The sequence below is a fragment of the Strongylocentrotus purpuratus genome, unplaced genomic scaffold (assembly GCF_000002235.5).
Source record: "Strongylocentrotus purpuratus isolate Spur 01 unplaced genomic scaffold, Spur_5.0 spur5_scaffold_4, whole genome shotgun sequence".
NCBI classification, from domain to species: domain Eukaryota; kingdom Metazoa; phylum Echinodermata; class Echinoidea; order Camarodonta; family Strongylocentrotidae; genus Strongylocentrotus; species Strongylocentrotus purpuratus.
The window spans coordinates 22,815,906-22,834,303 of record NW_022145610.1 but is presented as its reverse complement, the minus strand read 5'-3'; the positions used below and the strand labels follow the sequence as shown (position 1 = coordinate 22,834,303).

At 36.2% G+C, this 18,398-nt stretch overlaps 1 protein-coding gene across 2 annotated transcripts in view; it reads left to right on the top strand.

Moving 5' to 3' along the window:
• The window catches only part of ags (activator of G-protein signal), a 64,895-nt gene that overhangs the window by 33,877 nt on the left and 12,620 nt on the right, over positions 1–18,398 (top strand). The window contains 7 exon segments of one of the 2 annotated variants that reach the window (NM_001040405.1): positions 5,045–5,200; positions 8,051–8,159; positions 10,303–10,388; positions 10,916–10,959; positions 11,478–11,542; positions 13,859–14,038; positions 16,033–16,171. In NM_001040405.1, the coding sequence (NP_001035495.1) occupies positions 5,045–5,200; positions 8,051–8,159; positions 10,303–10,388; positions 10,916–10,959; positions 11,478–11,542; positions 13,859–14,038; positions 16,033–16,171 (779 nt within the window). 2 annotated transcript variants of the gene reach the window in all.

The following is an 18,398-nucleotide window of genomic DNA, read 5'->3' as shown; positions in this document are numbered from 1 at the left end:
GTGTAGAACAGGTGTCACATGCATATTCACTTTTTACATAATAGCAGTGAAGGGATGTTCCTTTGTCTACCTGAGGAACTGTATATTTTGTCCGCTTTCTTTATCTGTCATGTTCATAGTGAATGCACATCCGAATAGGAGCGTTGCATCTTGCAACTTTTGACTTTTGACCTTGCCCCTTAGTTTGATGTAACGCACATTCCATGGCTGAAAATTCATAGCAAATGGGGTATCATTTTACAACGGAATAAATCTATTTTCTTATGATACTAAACATTGTGATGATTATGCCCTAACAAGATAGATATTATCAAATAAACTTTGAGTTTCCATGATATCCAAACTTTTGGGGGAGTTTATGTCAGCTACTATAAAAGACAGGAGCATCAATGAAGTTGGTGATAATGAAAACGGTTGCAATTCACAAAAGTTGCATCACACATGACAATGTGAGTAGTTCATATCAAGCATGATGAATAAAATGTCCTTGTATGAACGCTGCTTGCACCCATGGGAACATGCTTTTAAAATATGTCAATTAGTGACGAAGGTAGATACATGAATATAGTTCATTAAAGTGAACAAGATTCCAATGCTTGTGGATTATGTTTGACAATACCAGAAATAATTTTCATATGAGAATGTTTTAAGCTTAAAGGGAACGTAGCATGACGAGACTATGTGTCTTTCCCGTGGCCTGACTCGGGGCCAATCGGGTATAATACGACTACAGACGAGGCGACCGCTGACCATGTAGAGATTAAGTCACTGACTACCGTTAATCAAGCCAATTCCTTTACGTGAAGTTGTCCAAAAGAAGACGTACACCTGTATATGGCGTTAACCAGTATTTGCCAAGCCACACTCCCTTTATCAATGTGATGTTTGTCTTTTTATGAATGCTATTGGGACCAGGGGGAAACATGCTTTAACAATGCCAGTCAGTACTTAAGGCAGGCACAGGAATGAAGTTGAAGCAAACAGGGTCGCAATCCATCGGAATCAAGCTTTAAAAATGGAGAGAGAGAACAAATTATATTCGTAGCCTAATCCCATCGTTTCTTCATTGTCTCTCTGTTCATCTGTATTAAACATGTAGACAAAAAAGCAATTAATTATCCACGCCTATCTTTTCGATTCTGCTGTAGCTGCATGTACCTCACACCTACACTTCACACAATACAAATTCATTACCAACTAACTTGGTCTAATTGAAATTAAATTAATGAATATGAAATTGACCTTGAATTGCTTTCCTGGGTGATGCATAGTTCATCTTTGATGTTTGAAAGAGTTTTTTATTATTTTTTTAAACCAGTTGGTTTAAAACGATTAAAATCCACGGATGCTCATGCAAATTTAGAGCATTTTCACGCTTTTTTTCTTCAACCCACGTATATTCTAAAATGTCAAGTAACTTGCGTGTGTACACAATTTTGTATGTCAAATTCAATGAGAATTACACAATTATATTTTATTTGTGGAAGCTTGGGTATTATTGAAAAGGAGAAGTTTATTACAAGCTGCCAATTGATGACAAAAGTACAATTGGAATTGTCCGTTTATTGGGTCATGGTCGTTTCCCGGCTGTGGCGAGAATATCATTTCCAAAATTAGTTTTGTTCATTTGTAATTGGATTTTTTGAGGAAGATGAAGTGGAATGAGTGTAATTCAGCATTTGTGCTCGATGACTGCACAATGAAGATGAGAGAGAGAGAGACAAGGATAACGAGAGAGGGAAGGGGTGGAGAGGAGAGAAGGGAGAGTGGGGTGGAGAGGGAGAGGGAGAGAGAGGGAGGGAGGGAGGGAGGGAGGGAGGGAGGGAGGGAGGAAGAGAAAGGAAGAGAGAGAAAGAAAATAGCGAGAGGGAAGAGAGAGAGAGAGAGAGAGAGGAAGGAAGGGAAAGGTAGAATGAGAAAGAAGATAGTGAGAGGGAAGAGAGAGAGAGAGAGAGTATTGAGAGAGGGAGGAAGGAAGGGAAAGGAAGAGAGAGAAAGAAGATAGCGAGAGGGAAGAGAGAGAGAGAGAGGAAGGAAGGGAAAGGTAGAATGAGAAAGAAGATAGTGAGAGGGAAGAGAGAGAGAGAGAGAGAGAGTATTGAGAGAGGGAGGAAGGAAGGGAAAGGAAGAGAGAGAAAGAAGATAGCGAGAGGGAAGAGAGAGAGAGAGAGAGGGAGGAAGGAAGGGAAAGGAAGAGAGAGAGAAAGAAGATAGCGAGAGGGAAGAGAGAGAGAGAGGGAGGGAGGAAGGGAAAGGAAGAGAGAGAAAGAAGATAGCGAGAGGGAAGAGAGAGAGAGAGGGAGGAAGGGAAAGAAAGAGAGAGAAAGAAGATAGCGTGGGGAAGAGACAGAGAGAGAGGTTGGATAGGGGTTTCATGGGACATATAAATTGCGATGAAAAGTTATTGGATAGAGAAGGGACTGAACAAGCGAAATGAATAGCAATGTATTTAAAGGTCAAGGGTCATCCAAATATTAGTTAATTCCTGTTGATGTGCAGGGCTACATACAACCCATATTTTGTTATTCAAACATCTATTAAAATATTTCATAGATTTTTGAATATTTAAAAAAATAATTTTCTCAGACCTGCAAAGCCCCACCCTACAAAATAAAAATGCTCCAGATCTCATTCTTTTCCTGGTGATGCTACAGCACATCTGACATCTTAACAATTTTCTTGTTGTTTGATACCAAGTTGCTAAGCAAAACCGAACAAAAAAAAAAAGTAATGCTCAACCTAGACTTATCTGAATAGAAATGAAACAAAACACTTGAATCTGTCACATGTTGAAAGTAGCCACTTTTGTTGGTACTTACCCAATACACATGTTAAAGAACTGGGGTCATACTTGTATGCTTTCAATTGATAAATAATATTTCATATAAATTCTCTATGCTACTTCACAATAAAAAGTACCGATAGTCATCTCATGCAGGACTCAAAGACATAGCAAATTGTTTGAAATTTGGTCACAGCTCTAGAGTGTTGTTGCACTATTAGAATCGTAATCCTTTTTTCCTACATTGTCAACTTGGTTCTGAAATTGAGGGTGTTGATTTGTAATTAAACTGAGGGGCGTTAGGATGCATGCAAGATTTGGCTTTTGTGGTGGGGAGAGGGAGTGGTCACTTGCAAAAGTTAATTAATATTCAATTCAAACTTGAGTGTTTATTGATCTCATGCATTTAACAGCCGGGATAGGCATACTTTCTTTTAAACATTCTTTTACTTATTTACATGGCTCTTCTAAACGATTCCTCAGTCCCATGTACTATTAAAATCTTTTGCTGGAAAATAGAAATATAGAATGAAAGAGACAGAATTAAAGGTATTACAAAGTTTTGGTAATTTTTGAAAATTGGCTGGATAGTGATTCTTTACAATGTTGATATATTTGGATGCCCCTATGGATGTATTATAATCACTAAAATAATTGTCCCCTAAAACACTTCTGCTTTCGAGAAAAATTGAATATAAAAATTTACCGGTGCTCCCGGTAAATTTTGATGAATTTCAAATAGCACCTACGGCCATACGATGGTAGCTGCGACCATGAAAGTCTCAGAATATGCAGTTGTGATATATATATTCCAAATGGTAATAGCAAATTGGTCGATTTTAGTCAAATAACATTGTTTATAGCTAAATCAATATCTTGACCTTGAGAGGGCGCTATACAACATAAAGTGTTTATTATTTACAATTTCATCACTTTAGACTCGATTTCAACCGCGGCAACGATCACTGAATATTGTAGGATCGCATATGCTTCCATTATGTTCATTTGAACCAAATTCATGACCCCATACCAAAACTTTGTATTACCTTTAAGTGGTTTTTCTGTTAGAAGAAAGTATTTTGTTGTAAGTACACTCAGTTTGAATAAATTTGATGTACATCGATCCAATATTTCAAAACAATGTAACAAATTGAAAAATGAAATTATTAATTTATATTTTCAGTTCATACATATTAGACTGGATTTGATTCTGGTATGGAACTATGAAGTCACTAATTTCGCACACACATTCAAGAAAGCAACTCTAGGGCAATTTCAATAGCCTAGTGTTTGGCTTATGGATAAGTGCAAACATTACAATAGTCATCTCACATCCTTTGAATGTAATTTCTAGGGGCAACACAATTGAGTATTGAAATTGCTGTGGAATGATTTCTAAAAGGAGTTTCCGATCGTGTGACTCTGTAATTTTTTGTGAAAGCACTTTAATACACTATGTCATACACATACACAAGTATTGTACATCTCTTGAGAGTTTTGTAGGTAGCGAGATAGTTGAAAATGTTTCAAAACACAACATTTTGAAATAGAATATAAGCAATATATTCTAGCAAGTGTTAAAATGGCATTGAAATTGCTATGGAAATATATTCAAAATGTTTTTCAGATTTTGTGACTCTGTAGTTCTTTTTCAAAGCACTTTAATACACTGTTTCATACAAAAGTATACAATGACTCTTGAAAGTTTCATAGGTAGCAAAATGATTGAAAATGTTTCACAGCACAACATTTTAGAATATACTATGAGCAATATATTCCAGCAAATTTTATAGTTTTTTAAACATCTACTTTGCATATGAAATTCTGAAATAGATAAAAGCTGTATTAGGAAATTAATATTTTGGTACATTCAATTACAAGGAATGCCCTTGACATTTTCCATAATGTTTTCATTACAGCAAGCAAACTTTTAAAACTATTAAACATTTAAATTCTAGACAATAGTAGATTGATACAAATTATCTGATTTGTAAAAATTATGTAACTGACAAATATATTCTATTGATTCTATTTGTAAATGAATATCTTCTATTGAATCAAAGTTTAATGTATTGTCTTATTAATGGACATTAAAAAAAAAATCAATCCGTTTCAGCCTTTTGGTTGCTATTTTAATGTTTTTGATAATGATCTATATCAAATCAATTATTTTGTTGTTTGTACACTTATTTTATTCTGGATAATCTAACGTTTTGCCCCGTTCACTTCTAAATTCCTTCTTTCGTGTTTGTATTATTTCAGGAAAAGTTTGCACATTGCAAGGCAGCTCGGTGAGTTGGCCATGGAGGCTCAGGCGTGCTACAGTCTAGGAAACACGTATACTTTATTACGGGAGTATGAGAAGGCCGTGGAATATCACAGCAGGCACATGGAGATAGCTCAACAACTTAACGACAGGTGAGTGGCGCTTTACGACACACATGCTTCTGCGACTATCAGTCCTATGCGTGGTTAAGATTTCTATAGGCCTGTCCTCATCAGCCCAAGTTGGCCAAATAGCCCGCTATTTCTGATCCAGGAAATTAACCAGATTACAAAATAGTGGGCTATTTGGCAGGTGAAGACGCAAATAGTGGGCTATTTGCTCGGGAAATCTTCCTAAGATATCTTGGGCTAGTTTGCAAAATAGCCCGCTATTTGTGGTTCGTCATCACCAGCCCGAAGACTCGCATTATGCGTGAACACTGAGCAAAATTCCTGAGTTAATGTCTCGAGCAAGCTGATGAGGACGGGATTTGTAACTTCAAGCTAATTTCCCGGATCACAAAACAGCAGGCTATTTTGCCAATTCTGGCTGATGAAGACAGACCTTACATTAACTTCTTGTTGTTGCCCCACTTACTGATCAGCGCAAACAGTCCAAACAATTACTGATAAGATTAGCCCTGGGTATTGGGCATGTAGTTCCTTGTTATTTCCAACCCTAACCACTATTACATCACAGTTTGGCAGTATCTTCAGGCAGGAAACCTCTATTTAAGTAGAAAATATCTATTGGATTTGTTCTTTTGGAATGGTAACATGGCATTTGAAGAGTTAATCAAATTCCTAATTACATTTTAATCCTGGACCCAACACTATATCTAACCCCTAACTACATGTACATACATGTATACAGTCAAACCTGCTTTAGTGACCACCTGTATAGAAAGACTACCTGTCTACAGAGACCACCTGTCTACAGAGACCACATTTTTTTGTTTCCCTTGAAAATGGTTTCTCATTGAAAAATTTACTCAAGGAACCTGTACATAAAGACCACCTGCCTATTAAGACCGATTTTCTTGTCTCCCTTGGGTGGTCTTTATAGACGGGCTTCACTGTATAACTGTTTCCTAAAACCCAAATCTTAACCCTCACACTACCACTCACCCTGTTTCTCAAGTAAAAGACGAACAAGTGCAAATGTCTTGTGTGTATGTGCATTGGTATATTTAAATTTCACAAAACAAACGATTGGATCCACTTGAAACTAAATTAGCTCTAAATATTTGTATGAACTCCCGCACTTTGCAATAACAAGATTACCCTGCACCATACATATAATAAGGACCTACATCATACAATTAACAGCTTTCGACCAAGGGTTACTAAATGTCCTCTTGCATTTAATTGCTAAGTAAACAAATAGTCGATTTCTAGTGAACCATATGTAGATACGACTTACAACATGAATTGTGCAGAAAATTTCTCTGCTCTTAATTTTATCAAGTAGGGAAACAGAATTATTTAGTTTCCTAGTTTTTGCCAACTTTATTTGATAGCCCTTATCTTGATTATCTTGATAGCCTTATCTTGTCAGGAGACTCCTCAATATCAAATTAGATTTAGTAACGATTTACGTCTTTAAGTGAATAAGCAAGGAACTTGGCTTTGGTATAATCATTGAATAAGCTCAATTTTTGCGCCATTCCACAAGAATTATCCCTTTGTCATGTAATTTATTTACCTGGGCTTAAACGGACCTGATTCCTTGATAAATGAAATTATCAAAATGTCATCCCGTCTTTAATGTGTCCCTTTATTCATATGTATTGGCAGCCATTGTTACCAGTAAACATCAAGACAAGTTTGTGGGTAATCTTGAGTTGTCATACTTTATTACTGAATTTCACGAGAAACTGGTTCTATATACCCGGCATTTAATCCATTGCCTACTGGAACCAGGGGGTCCCTGTATTAAGCTTATGGGAAAGAGAGAACTCAGTAGTTAACGGGTTAATTGGTTGTAATGTACAGTTAGAACTCTCATGGATGCATTATAAATTGTTGGTTGGTTGTGTGTTGTTAAAGGTAAAGACCAGTTATGGTCATGCGATTGCATTGTGAAAGAAACGTTGTGGAATCGATCAAAAAAGGTTGATCATCTAGCATCTAGCATCTAGCATCTGCAAGGTTCTGGAATCATCAAAATGATAAGAACTTTGGCCCATTCTTCGTAAAGTTACAAGCACTATACACAGAAAGATGTACATGGGACTACCCTATATCTCTCACAGACCATGAGAGAAACAAATTTACCAAATATATGAATTAGTAGGCGGTTTCCCGGCAAATTTTTTATCATCGTGTATTAGTCAAAACATATTCTTTCACATGATTGGTGATGAGAGCTTCCATTTCATTTTTTGAAATTGGGGCGTTTCCAATACTGGTCTTTACCTTTAACTTTATATTTAGGGAGTAACAAAATGCAAACAAAACTTGTTGAAATCCACACCCATGCACTCTGTTAAGCACCAACAAAAACACACGTATTTTGCAGTGTTTGTTGTAGTTTATTCTTGATTGGCAAAACTTTCCTCCATCTTTTATTGCTGTTCAATCAACTTTCAAACATTCCTATCAAAATGTTGTCACATATGTTATTCATTTGTAGCTTTTCGCATTAGAATAAGTTAGTATCCTTAACTCATCAGCTTCTGGTTGAATTCTGTTTTTTCATTATGAAGCTACTGACCAGAATTCAGAACTGCCTTTTCAGTAGTTTAGATAGATTTTTTCTTTATTTTATTTCTTATTTTTATTGGTTACTTTTGGCTTTCCATTTTTTCTTCTCTTTACTCTGATGAAGTCAAGATAATCAGATGCAGTATGTCTTTATTTGAATTTTTAAAAGTCTTGCTCCGTGATTCTGTAGCATGTGCCATATGTCAATTAATCCTGCTAATAAAAGACCATTCTTTCTTTCTTTTCCCCTTGTGATTTCCACTTTTCTTCATCAAAAAAAAAAAAATCTGCCTTCAGAGTTGGGGAAGGACGGGCATGCTGGAGTTTAGGGAACGCCCATACGTCATTAGGTAACCACGAGAAGGCTCTTCACTATGCAACTCTTCACCTTCAAATATCAAGAGAGGTAATTAGCAGCATTCTTTTAAAAATCACAGTCGATAATTCCTTTAAAAAAATGGTCTCGTAGATGCAGGGTGTTGCATGAATTGTATTATTCAAGGGCAGGAAGTCTCTGGATAGAAATGCTTTGTTAAAGGTAAAGACCAGTTCTGGTCATGCGATTGCGTTGAGAAAGAAACGTTGTGGAATCGATCAGAAAAGATTGATCATCTAGCATATAAGTAGTGGTGTGTACTGCAAGGTTTTGGAATCACCAAACTATAAGAAATTTGGCCCAGTCTTGGTAAAGTTACAAGCACTGTACACAGAAAGATGTATATGGGACTTCCGACTACGCACACGTGCGCGACACGTGCGTTATATCTATCAGGTCCAAATAGATACAATAATTTACCAAATATATCGTATATTGTATGATCACGTATTAGTCAAAACATATTCTTTCACATGATTGGTAATAAGAGCTTCCATTTTATTTTTTGAGAGGGGGGCGTTTCCAAAGCTGGTCTTTACCTTTAAAGGCAGTATAAGTAGTCATATTCAGTATCATATCAAAAGGGAGATGTGAGTTGGTCTAGCGGCACATTCACTTGTTCAGCTCTATGTTTTTGCCTACAAACTGGATCAGGCGACCCTGGTTCAAAACCGAGTCACGTCTTTTGGATGGTGACGTCAAAGGTCGATCCCAAGACCTAAATAATCGTACCTGATTGATACGCCTGTAAAAATCCAATTACGCACACACACAAAGATATAAGTTTTTTGATGAGATTTAGTAGCACATTCATATTTTATTCAAGTTCTACACATGGATTGAAATCTCTGTACTGTAATTGACATTTCATTGACATGAATGACGTGCTTATAAATTAGACCCTGGGGGACACCATAGATGATTTTTTAGCTCAAATAAGGTCATAAATGAAATGAGAATCAAAATAGTTTCATATGCAGAGAGTCAATAGTCCATATAATATGTTTCTCATTTTAGATTCATCTATTTCATTTTTCACTTCGGAAGGGGTCTTTAAAGAGAAGGTTGAGTTCTGGGGAGAGGTGAAAAATGATTTGTGAGCGTTATCATTGTATTATGCAAGTGTGGAATAACATCAGATAAAAAATGTTCCCTGAAAAACATGACTCTTCAAATACCTTAATATTCTAAATATGTCATGAAGCATAAGAAAAATCGGGACAGATTTTTACGCCACATGTTCGTTTAGTCCAATACACATCTTTCTGTGTACAGTGCTTGTAATTTTACCAAAACTGGTCTTAATTTCTTATCATTTTGATGATTCCAGAACCTTGCAGTACACACCAATACTTATATGCTAGATGGTCAACCTTTTCTGATCGATTCCATAACGTTTCTTTCAACGTGCAATCGCATGACCAGAACTGGTCTATACCTTTAAGTATGCAGTAAAGTTCATCTGCGACACTTATTTTCATTGACATGAATAACATGCTTATAAATTGGAACCTGGGGACACTGTACATATGGTTGAGCTCAAACGAGGTCACAAATGGAAGAGCAATCCAATTACCTTCTTATCTAAAGAAACGTTATTAAATATAATATATTTCTCGTTATAAAAGTTCTCTCAATCGTTCCTTCATGCCACATTTGGTCTTAATAGATATCCATATCACATGCCATGTTGGTACTTTAAGTTTTGAAATGATCTCTTTCTTCATCCGAGATATTATTATCATTATCATTATCATTAGTATTATTACTCCCTCTTCCTCCTCCTCTACCTCTTTCTTCCTCTTTCTTCTATTTCTTCCTCTTTCTTTTATTTCTTTTCTTCTTCTTCTTCTTCTTCTTCTTCTTCTTCTTCTTCCTCTTTTTCCTCTTTTTCATCTTCTTCTTCATCTTCTTCTTCATCTTCTTCTTCTTCTTCTTCTTCTTCTTCTTCTTCATCTTCTTCTTCATCTTCTTCTTCATCTTCTTCTTCTTCTTCTTCTTCTTCTTCTTCTTCATCTTCTTCTTCTTCATCTTCTTCTTCTTCTTCTTCTTCTTCTTCTTCTTCATCTTCTTCTTCATCTTCTTCTTCTTCTTCTTCTTCTTCTTCTTCTTCTTCTTTTTCTTCTTCTTCTTCTCTTTCTCCTTCTCCCTCGTCATCAAATATGTTTTCTAGGTTGGAGATAGGACAGGAGAGGTGACAGCCAAAATGAACTTACAAGATTTACAGACCCTCTTTGGTATAAGTACAGCTGATCTTAGGTAAGTCCAAAATACCAAATAAATCTCAACAGCAGATGGAACCATTTATACAAGTAAAAGACACAAAGAATAAAAAATAAATCCCTAAATTATCTTTTGGCTCTCAGATGTTGATGAACTTTGAATACTAACCCTAAATCAGTCTTCAAAATAGTTAATACAGTCAGATATTACATTAAAATGTTAATGGGTAGTTGATATTTTAGTTATAATATTCTTGTCTTATACATGTGCATGTATGGTGAGATAATCATTTTTTTTAATCATACACTCTATAAATCAATATTTTTCATTTTAATGGCTTGTTAAAGATTTTTCTTGATGAGAAAGTAAATGTTAATCACAGCAGTTACTTGTAGAGATAATCCCGATGGCAGCTATCATACAGCTAAACTGGGAGTGGATAAGAGGATAGTTTTAACCCGAATGATCAATTTGCCTCATTAAAACCACCACTCATCATCTGAGCATTCTATGTAGTGCAACATTATTATTAAATTCTTTTCTACTTCAATTTCCATTCACAGTGAAGTCAGTACAACAGTTCAAACACCTCTACAAGAATCCAAAGGTAATTGTCCCATTGTGAACTATTTAAAGGGCAAGCCTACCCTGATATTAAAAGTTAGGTATTGGGTTACGCACTCTTGGCAAGTTGACCATGAGATGGTGCTTTGCAGTAAACAGTATGCTAGGGCAGAAGTGATCGCTTTGTAAAAAGTATGAAGGAAATAGAGAATAACACAAAGCATGGAACCAAAAGCGGACATGGGTTCTGTGCACATCCTATTCTATGCAAATGTGTGTGTGTAATTTGACTCTTTACAGACGTGTATCAATCAGATATGATTATTTACATCTGGGGACCGACCTTTAACGTCACCATCCGAAAGACGTACACATGCATCAACTAGTCTTCTCTCCAGTTGCTTTTACGCGTGTGTTTACTGAGAGTTTATTTTTGTTTCGAAATATCTCTTTATAAAAATACTTTTCAAAACTCAGGTTTTTAATATAGTACAGCAACATGGAGCAAACTATTTTGGGTCGATTGGTACACTTTGAAAATTTCATCCTCACACTTTCTAGGTGCTAGACCCCGAAGAAGAAGGAGTATGGAGAATTTGGAACTAGTTGCCATGACACCAGAAAAGGTACACCAACAAATTTGTTTCTTTCACATTATTCTTACTATAGAGTCTTTATTTTTCATGTCGCTGTTGTTTAGTGTACTTCTTTTAATTATTCATTTATGCCGTACATTTTTGTGGAAAAATTTGCCTAGAAATTTGTTTCAATTTATTCATGATTGTAGTTAGATCACAGCACACACAAAAAGGTACTTGTACATACCGGTATATGTATAATAAGTGTCATTGTTGAGTTAGTAAAATAGATCAGTGCTTATAATGTATATTTTTCTGTTCATATTAGTTTGCATGCAACCCAATGCAATTTTTCCTTCCTACTGTCATTATCATCATTGGAAAGGGAATTTTCAGTTCATCTAAGCCACCATACTATTATTAATTATCATGTACGGTAAATGAGAACTGCCGGGTAGTGGATTCCTCCTGCTTTTTTACAGAGAATTTTCAGTTCTGTTCACAATGCGAGAGCTCTATTGTAAATAAAACCCTCACAGTATTCTTTCCTTCAGATCGTTACAAAAAATTGTTGTGAACAAAATATTTTTTTCTTCTAAAGAGTGAAAACATGTATTGTACTAGAAAAAAGGAGAGGAGCTGCTGGGAGAGTTATGGAGACATTTAAACAAAAAAGTTCTGTGATGAAATTGACATTATTTAATAATGTGATGCGTTCAATCCGCATTATTTTGGATTGACTATGTGACATCACAATTTTTTGCTGAAAGTTTTGCTTGCTTAGTAAATTGCTCAGATGTAATATGAACATGAGTTAGATATGTTACTTTGCCAAGCAAAATGCTAAGTAAAATACTGACTTAACCGTTGGTCGGTAATGAATTGAACATGGCGCCTTATCATCTGTTTACCTGAAGCTCTGATAGCTTTTTTCATTTCAGTTTCTTATCATGGGGATTACTCTTTCGATTTATTGTTTCATTTTGATCTTATTTAGCATGAGAACACAATAGAAATCATGAAATATCACATCTGTTGGTTTTCATCCAATTTTCTGTGCATGAATCTGTCATTTTGAGGTCCCAGAACATTTTCCAGAATTGTTGTCATACCTAGATCGCAGTCAGATCATATATTTTACATTGAACTTTTAAAGATAAAGTTGAGTTCTGTTCATGCGATTGCATTGTGTAAGAAAAGTGCTGATTATCTAGCATATAAGTATTGGTGTGTACTGCAAGGTTCTGGAATCATCAAAATGATAAGAAATTTGGCCCAGTCTTGATAAAGTTACAAGCGCTGTACACAGAAAGATAATATGGGATAACACTAAAATGTGGCATAAAAATCCATCCTGATTTTTATGATGTTACATACCATATTTTGAATATTTAGGCGTTTGAATAGCCATGCTTTTCAGGGAACATTTTGTATCTGATGTTCTTCTACACATAAAACAACGATAACGCTCATAAATGATTTTTCACCTCTTCCCGGAACTCAACCTTCTCTTTAAAATCTCTCCAGACCATTTTTTAAAAACAAAAAACACTGGAGGAACTAAAAGTTACCTACAAAATCTGTTAATGTTCCACCTCTGACTGAAAAGGGATTTTCCCTCCACCTCCCTCCTCTTTGTAGTTCATGAAAAGTACCCTGATCATGATTGATCACTTTTACATGCAAATTGGCAATATCTCCATCAAGATTTACGTTTCACTTAATTGGATCTTTTAAATTACTCCACGGGGAGTGCCCCATCGAATTGCATTGTGTATCTGTGTAGCGTCAGAATTACATTCAGCCACGTTGTATGTGATAGTTTGTTCATATTGTCTTACATTTGTTTTTTTCTTCTTCTCAAGTACATGCAATTTACAACCCCCACTTCCCTGCCTCCCTTTCAATCTCTCTCTCTCTCTCTCTCTCTCTCTCTATTTACCTTCCTCTTCCTCTCTCTCTCTCCTTCTTTACCATTCTCACTCTCTCTTTCTCCCTCCCTCTCTCCCTTCCTCCTCTCTCTCTCTCTTCTTCCCTCCCTCCTCCTGCTTCCTTCCCCCTCCCTCTTATTACATGGTACATTGAAAGTAACATATGCATACAAAAGAATCACAGATCCCTCCCTACCTCCTCTTCTCTCCTCATCCCTCCTCATCCCTCCCTCCCTCCTTCTTCCCCTTCCTTCCCTCCTCCCTCCCTCTTCCCTCCCTCCCCGTTTTCTTGATTGATACAGGATTTGCATATTTCTATTTTCTATTTTTTAAATTCATATTTTCATTCCTTCATCAGTATGCAATTATATAGCACAGGCTGAAAGGTTTTAATATAACATAAACCAAATCCTCCCAATCTTCCCACACTCAGAAAACAGAAATCGTCCAGGTCCCCAAAAGGAAAATTAGACCGGGGAGTAAGCTCAAATTAAAGAATGGCGGAGAATCCAAAGATAAGCAGAGTCATAAGGATTCCAAGGAGTCAGTTAGCAGTGCCAAGAATAGTGCGCCCGCCCCGTCCAAAGCTAAATCACAGACCTCAGCACGGAAGGTACACCACACATCTGCAATATTTGTCTAACCCCTAAACAATTAACAAATACTATCATTTACTGATCTTTTCTAACCTTTGATTCATGATGGTTATTATTATTGTTGTGATCCAAAAATTGATGGGGTTCTTTGGTGTAATGAGATCATAATTTCAAATATTGTCTTACATACAGTATGTTTGCATGGCTTAATTATGTGTTTCTTTGCATGGGTCATTGTTGGGGATTCGTCATTGTTGTTTATCTATATTTTGCATGATTAGAAATTGCCTCTGCATTATTGTTGTTGTAAGTGTTTAGTGGATATCTTGCATGCACCATTTTTTTTGCATAGGATACTATTATTGAAATGAAATAAAGGCATTTTGGAGAGTTTGCATTTATGCTGGAAATGTCGATAGGTCAAGTAAAAGAATCACTTCTTTGGATGCTCCTCTTGAAAGCCCACTCAAAGAGGTCGCTCTACTTTTGCTACAAGTTGGAAGGGCCTGTTGAAATGATTTGATAGTAATCTTAAAATAATGAGGTATATTCATTTAGACAATTTATGAAATGGGGACCTTGATGTTTCTGATCATGAACAGAGAGTGTATATACATGTACATTATAAATATGTATTTTTAACATTTTATTTTTTGAGATTTGCAGTCTTTGCAATTTTTTAATCATTGACATAAACATTACTTTATCCTGATAACATTTCTCATATGCCTAGCCAATAAAGGATTTTAATAAAGTAAGCAAAAATTAGTAAGATTTGGGGTTATTCGGCATGGCTAATATATAACAACTAACTAAATCATCATGCATTAAAACCTGTATATAAAGACCGCTCAAGGGAAACGGGGAACATGGTCTTTATGGACAGGTTCCTTTAGTACAGGTCTCAATGAGAAACCATATTCAAGGGAAACAAAATATGTAGTCTTTCTGTACAGGTGGTTGCTAAAATAGGTTTAACTGTATTTATGAAAGATAGTGATCAGTTGTAACAATTTCATCCTCTTAACTTGGAATGACCTTTAACAATTTCATTTTTAATTTTAACCTTTATTTAAACCCTGGGTATACAGATTTTATGTTTATTACATATTTCCACCTGACTATTGAGCAAAAAAGAGCAGCAAAAAGAGATAAAGAAAGACAAAATAATGAGAGAAACTTTTCTTTAAATATCATATTTTGTATAATTTGTTGCTGTGCATGTTTTGAAAAAAATGGACATTGGAAATATGAGAAGAGAAGAGGATTTAAAAAACAAAACATAATTCACAATTTAGAAACATAAATTACACAGTTCAAATACTGTATACTGTACTTACCCAATTTTCAAATGCAAATTATAAATGGAAACTTTAAGAGAGTGGCTCCCATGAGGAACATATATTTTGGCTTGTTGTTGTTGTTTTTGCTATTTCTAGTCTGGTTTTTAACAGTTGAAGGTTCCAACTATTCCCTTGGTTGCCAATTTAAGAGTGGCTCCCATGAAGAACATATTTTTTTTTAGCTTTTGTTGCTATTTCTAGTCTAGTTTTTAACAGTTGAAGGTTCCAACTATTCCCTTGGTTGCCAATTTGAGAGTGGCTCCCATGAAGAACATATTTTTTTTAGCTTTTGTTGCTATTTCTAGTCTAGTTTTTAATAGTTGAAGGTTCCAACTATTCCCTTAGTTGCCGATTTTAGAGTGGCTCCCATGAAGAACATATTTTTTTAGCTTTTGTAGCTATTTCTAGTCTAGTTTTTAACAGTTGAAGGTTCCAACTATTCCCTTGGTTGCCAATTTGAGAGTGGCTCCCATGAAGAACATATTTGTTTTAGCTTTTGTTGCTATTTCTAGTCTAGTTTTTAACAGTTGAAGGTTCCAACTATTCCCTTGGTTGCCAATTTGAGAGTGGCTCCCATGAAGAACATATTTTTTTTAGCTTTTGTTGCTATTTCTAGTCTAGTTTTTAACAGTTGAAGGTTCTAACTATTCCCTCGGTTGTCAATTTAGGGAGGAGAACCTATACAGATGCTGGATGACGCTGATAACTTCTTTGAGGCTCTCAGCCGTTTCCAGAGCAACAGAATGGACGAGCAGCGATGCTCGTTCGGCAGACTGCAGAAGAAGCTGGCAGATGAGGAGGGAAACGGTGAGAAGGAAATTTTGGTTTGAGCAAGAATTTGTCTCTTTGGAGCCAGAAGAGGTGTTTTAGGGCGTGTTTATGCTTAACTTTTTCTGGCCAGAATGAGGCATCTGTTACGCGTTTAGTTTAAAACACGGTTGCGTCCATGCTCACTTTTGTAGAATGACCGAAAGATCGTAAACTCACAAAAAGATGCGTTTACAATTTGTAAACGATTTTAAATGGGGCCAACGCACTGACCTTTAGTGGGTCTACGTAGCATGCACAGTGAAGGTTTGCGAATCCAGCTGGAAGACCAATTAAGGCCACCCAGGGAGAATTGCCTGGAGGAGCCAGAGAAGTGAGCATAAACAGTACACCGTGGAAATGCGATTACGATGAGCGTTACAAATCGCTCATTCTGCCTTCAAAATTTAAGCTTAAACGCACCCAAAGCTTATCCTGAGCTCTAGTATAGAGTACCGAAGCTGTGACATCATAAAAAACAATTTTTTTGAATTTCTCAATTTTAACTTCATTTTCCGAAAGAGCATAAAAAATAATGTCCAAATGTCCAAAACCAAGTTATGAACCAGAGCAAAAAAACACTTGAGTTCCTATAGGAAATCTATTTATTCAGATGGTCATATCTCAACCAATACTCAACATATTCAATTGGTTTTCAACATTTGGACATTATTTTTGATGCTCTTTCGGAAAATGAAGTAAAAATTGAGAAATTCCACCCCCTAAAAAAGTTTGTTGATGACGTCACTCTTCACCACTCTATGGGAATCGTATTTTGAGAGAACATGGCTATAATTCATTCTGGATTGTTTATCCTGCAGTAGATTGATTGTTTGAACCAGTAAAATAAAAACAACCTCACACAAACTTGCTGGAAATCATCTTCAGTAGAAACCACAACTTTCATTTGCACCTAGTGAGCTGTGTTAAGCGCATGGTGTCGGGCCTAATTACCTTGATTTCCTTATCTGTCTATGCTCATTACTCAGCCCCTATACATTTCTACCAAAATCTTTTGGCACATGTCATTTATTAAAGACGTGAAATTGTGACTTTTGATCGGCTGAGAGCAATTTTATCATAGACTTTTTCAAATTTGTTATTGATAACAAGTTTTATGAAACAGGCCCCAGAATGCCATTCAGCCCTTTTTTCAAAATTACCCATTTGTATCTGAATCGTCACCATGAAGATAAATGCAACATAGTATTTAGTATTATCATGAGTTCTCATTTTGGTGTATCCTCGCAAGTGATTGATGCTTACCTTTAAATGAAAATTAGACTTGTAATGGCTTACTTTCCTGTAAAATTAGCATCCTATGTGTAATTGGGCGACCATTTTGATTGGTTAGTCCATCAAGGGATGGATGCTACATTGAATCTAGGATTGTCTTGCCGTTTGCCGGTCATCAGATTCTATGTGATTGATTGGCGTGTAAGGCAACCCATAGAAATTTGTTAAGATTTCCTGAAATCTGTGGGATGAGCTTTCGATTCTATTCAGCTGTATGGTTCTTGTGCACAAAATTTAGTGTAAATTGAGGTTTCAGTGGTGAGCGTTGCTATAGTGATGCAAAGAAAGCGGGGGAGGGGGTCTTTATAGACAAGTGGTCTCTATCTATAGGTAAGCAGGTTTCACTTTTTGACATGGCTGATAACATCCATTTGTCTTAAAAGAGATTACCAGAAACAGAAAAACTCTTCGACAATCTTCCTTTTTTTTTAAGGGAACTAAAATTGGGTAACCCTTTGACTGCGTTTCTTATTGAAACCTGTGTGGAATGGAACCTGTGTTTATGCACCACCTGCCCAAAAGACCATCTGTCTTCAATAACCACCTTCACATGTTTTATTTGATCACCAGTTTCACTCACTATGCTCAATGCAGAGCCGACTCGCTGGTCATTGATTATGTAGATTAAGACCAAGTTGTGTCAGGTGTCATCTGCTAGAGCCTGCCTTGCCCAAACAGGGGCCAAGACCCCCCCCCCCCCACAATTTCATGGACATAATTGCACGTAATCATAATATTGAGATATAGAGAAGACATTCCTGAGATCGTAATGTAAAAGAGCGAGTAGCGTCAAAGAGTGAATTCCTTGGCTGCTGCCCTCACATGATGATGATGATACAGTCAAACCTGTCTATAGTGACCGCCTTAGGGAAACACAAATAGTGGTCTTTGTAGACAGGTTCCTTTAGTACATGTTTCAATGAGAAACTGT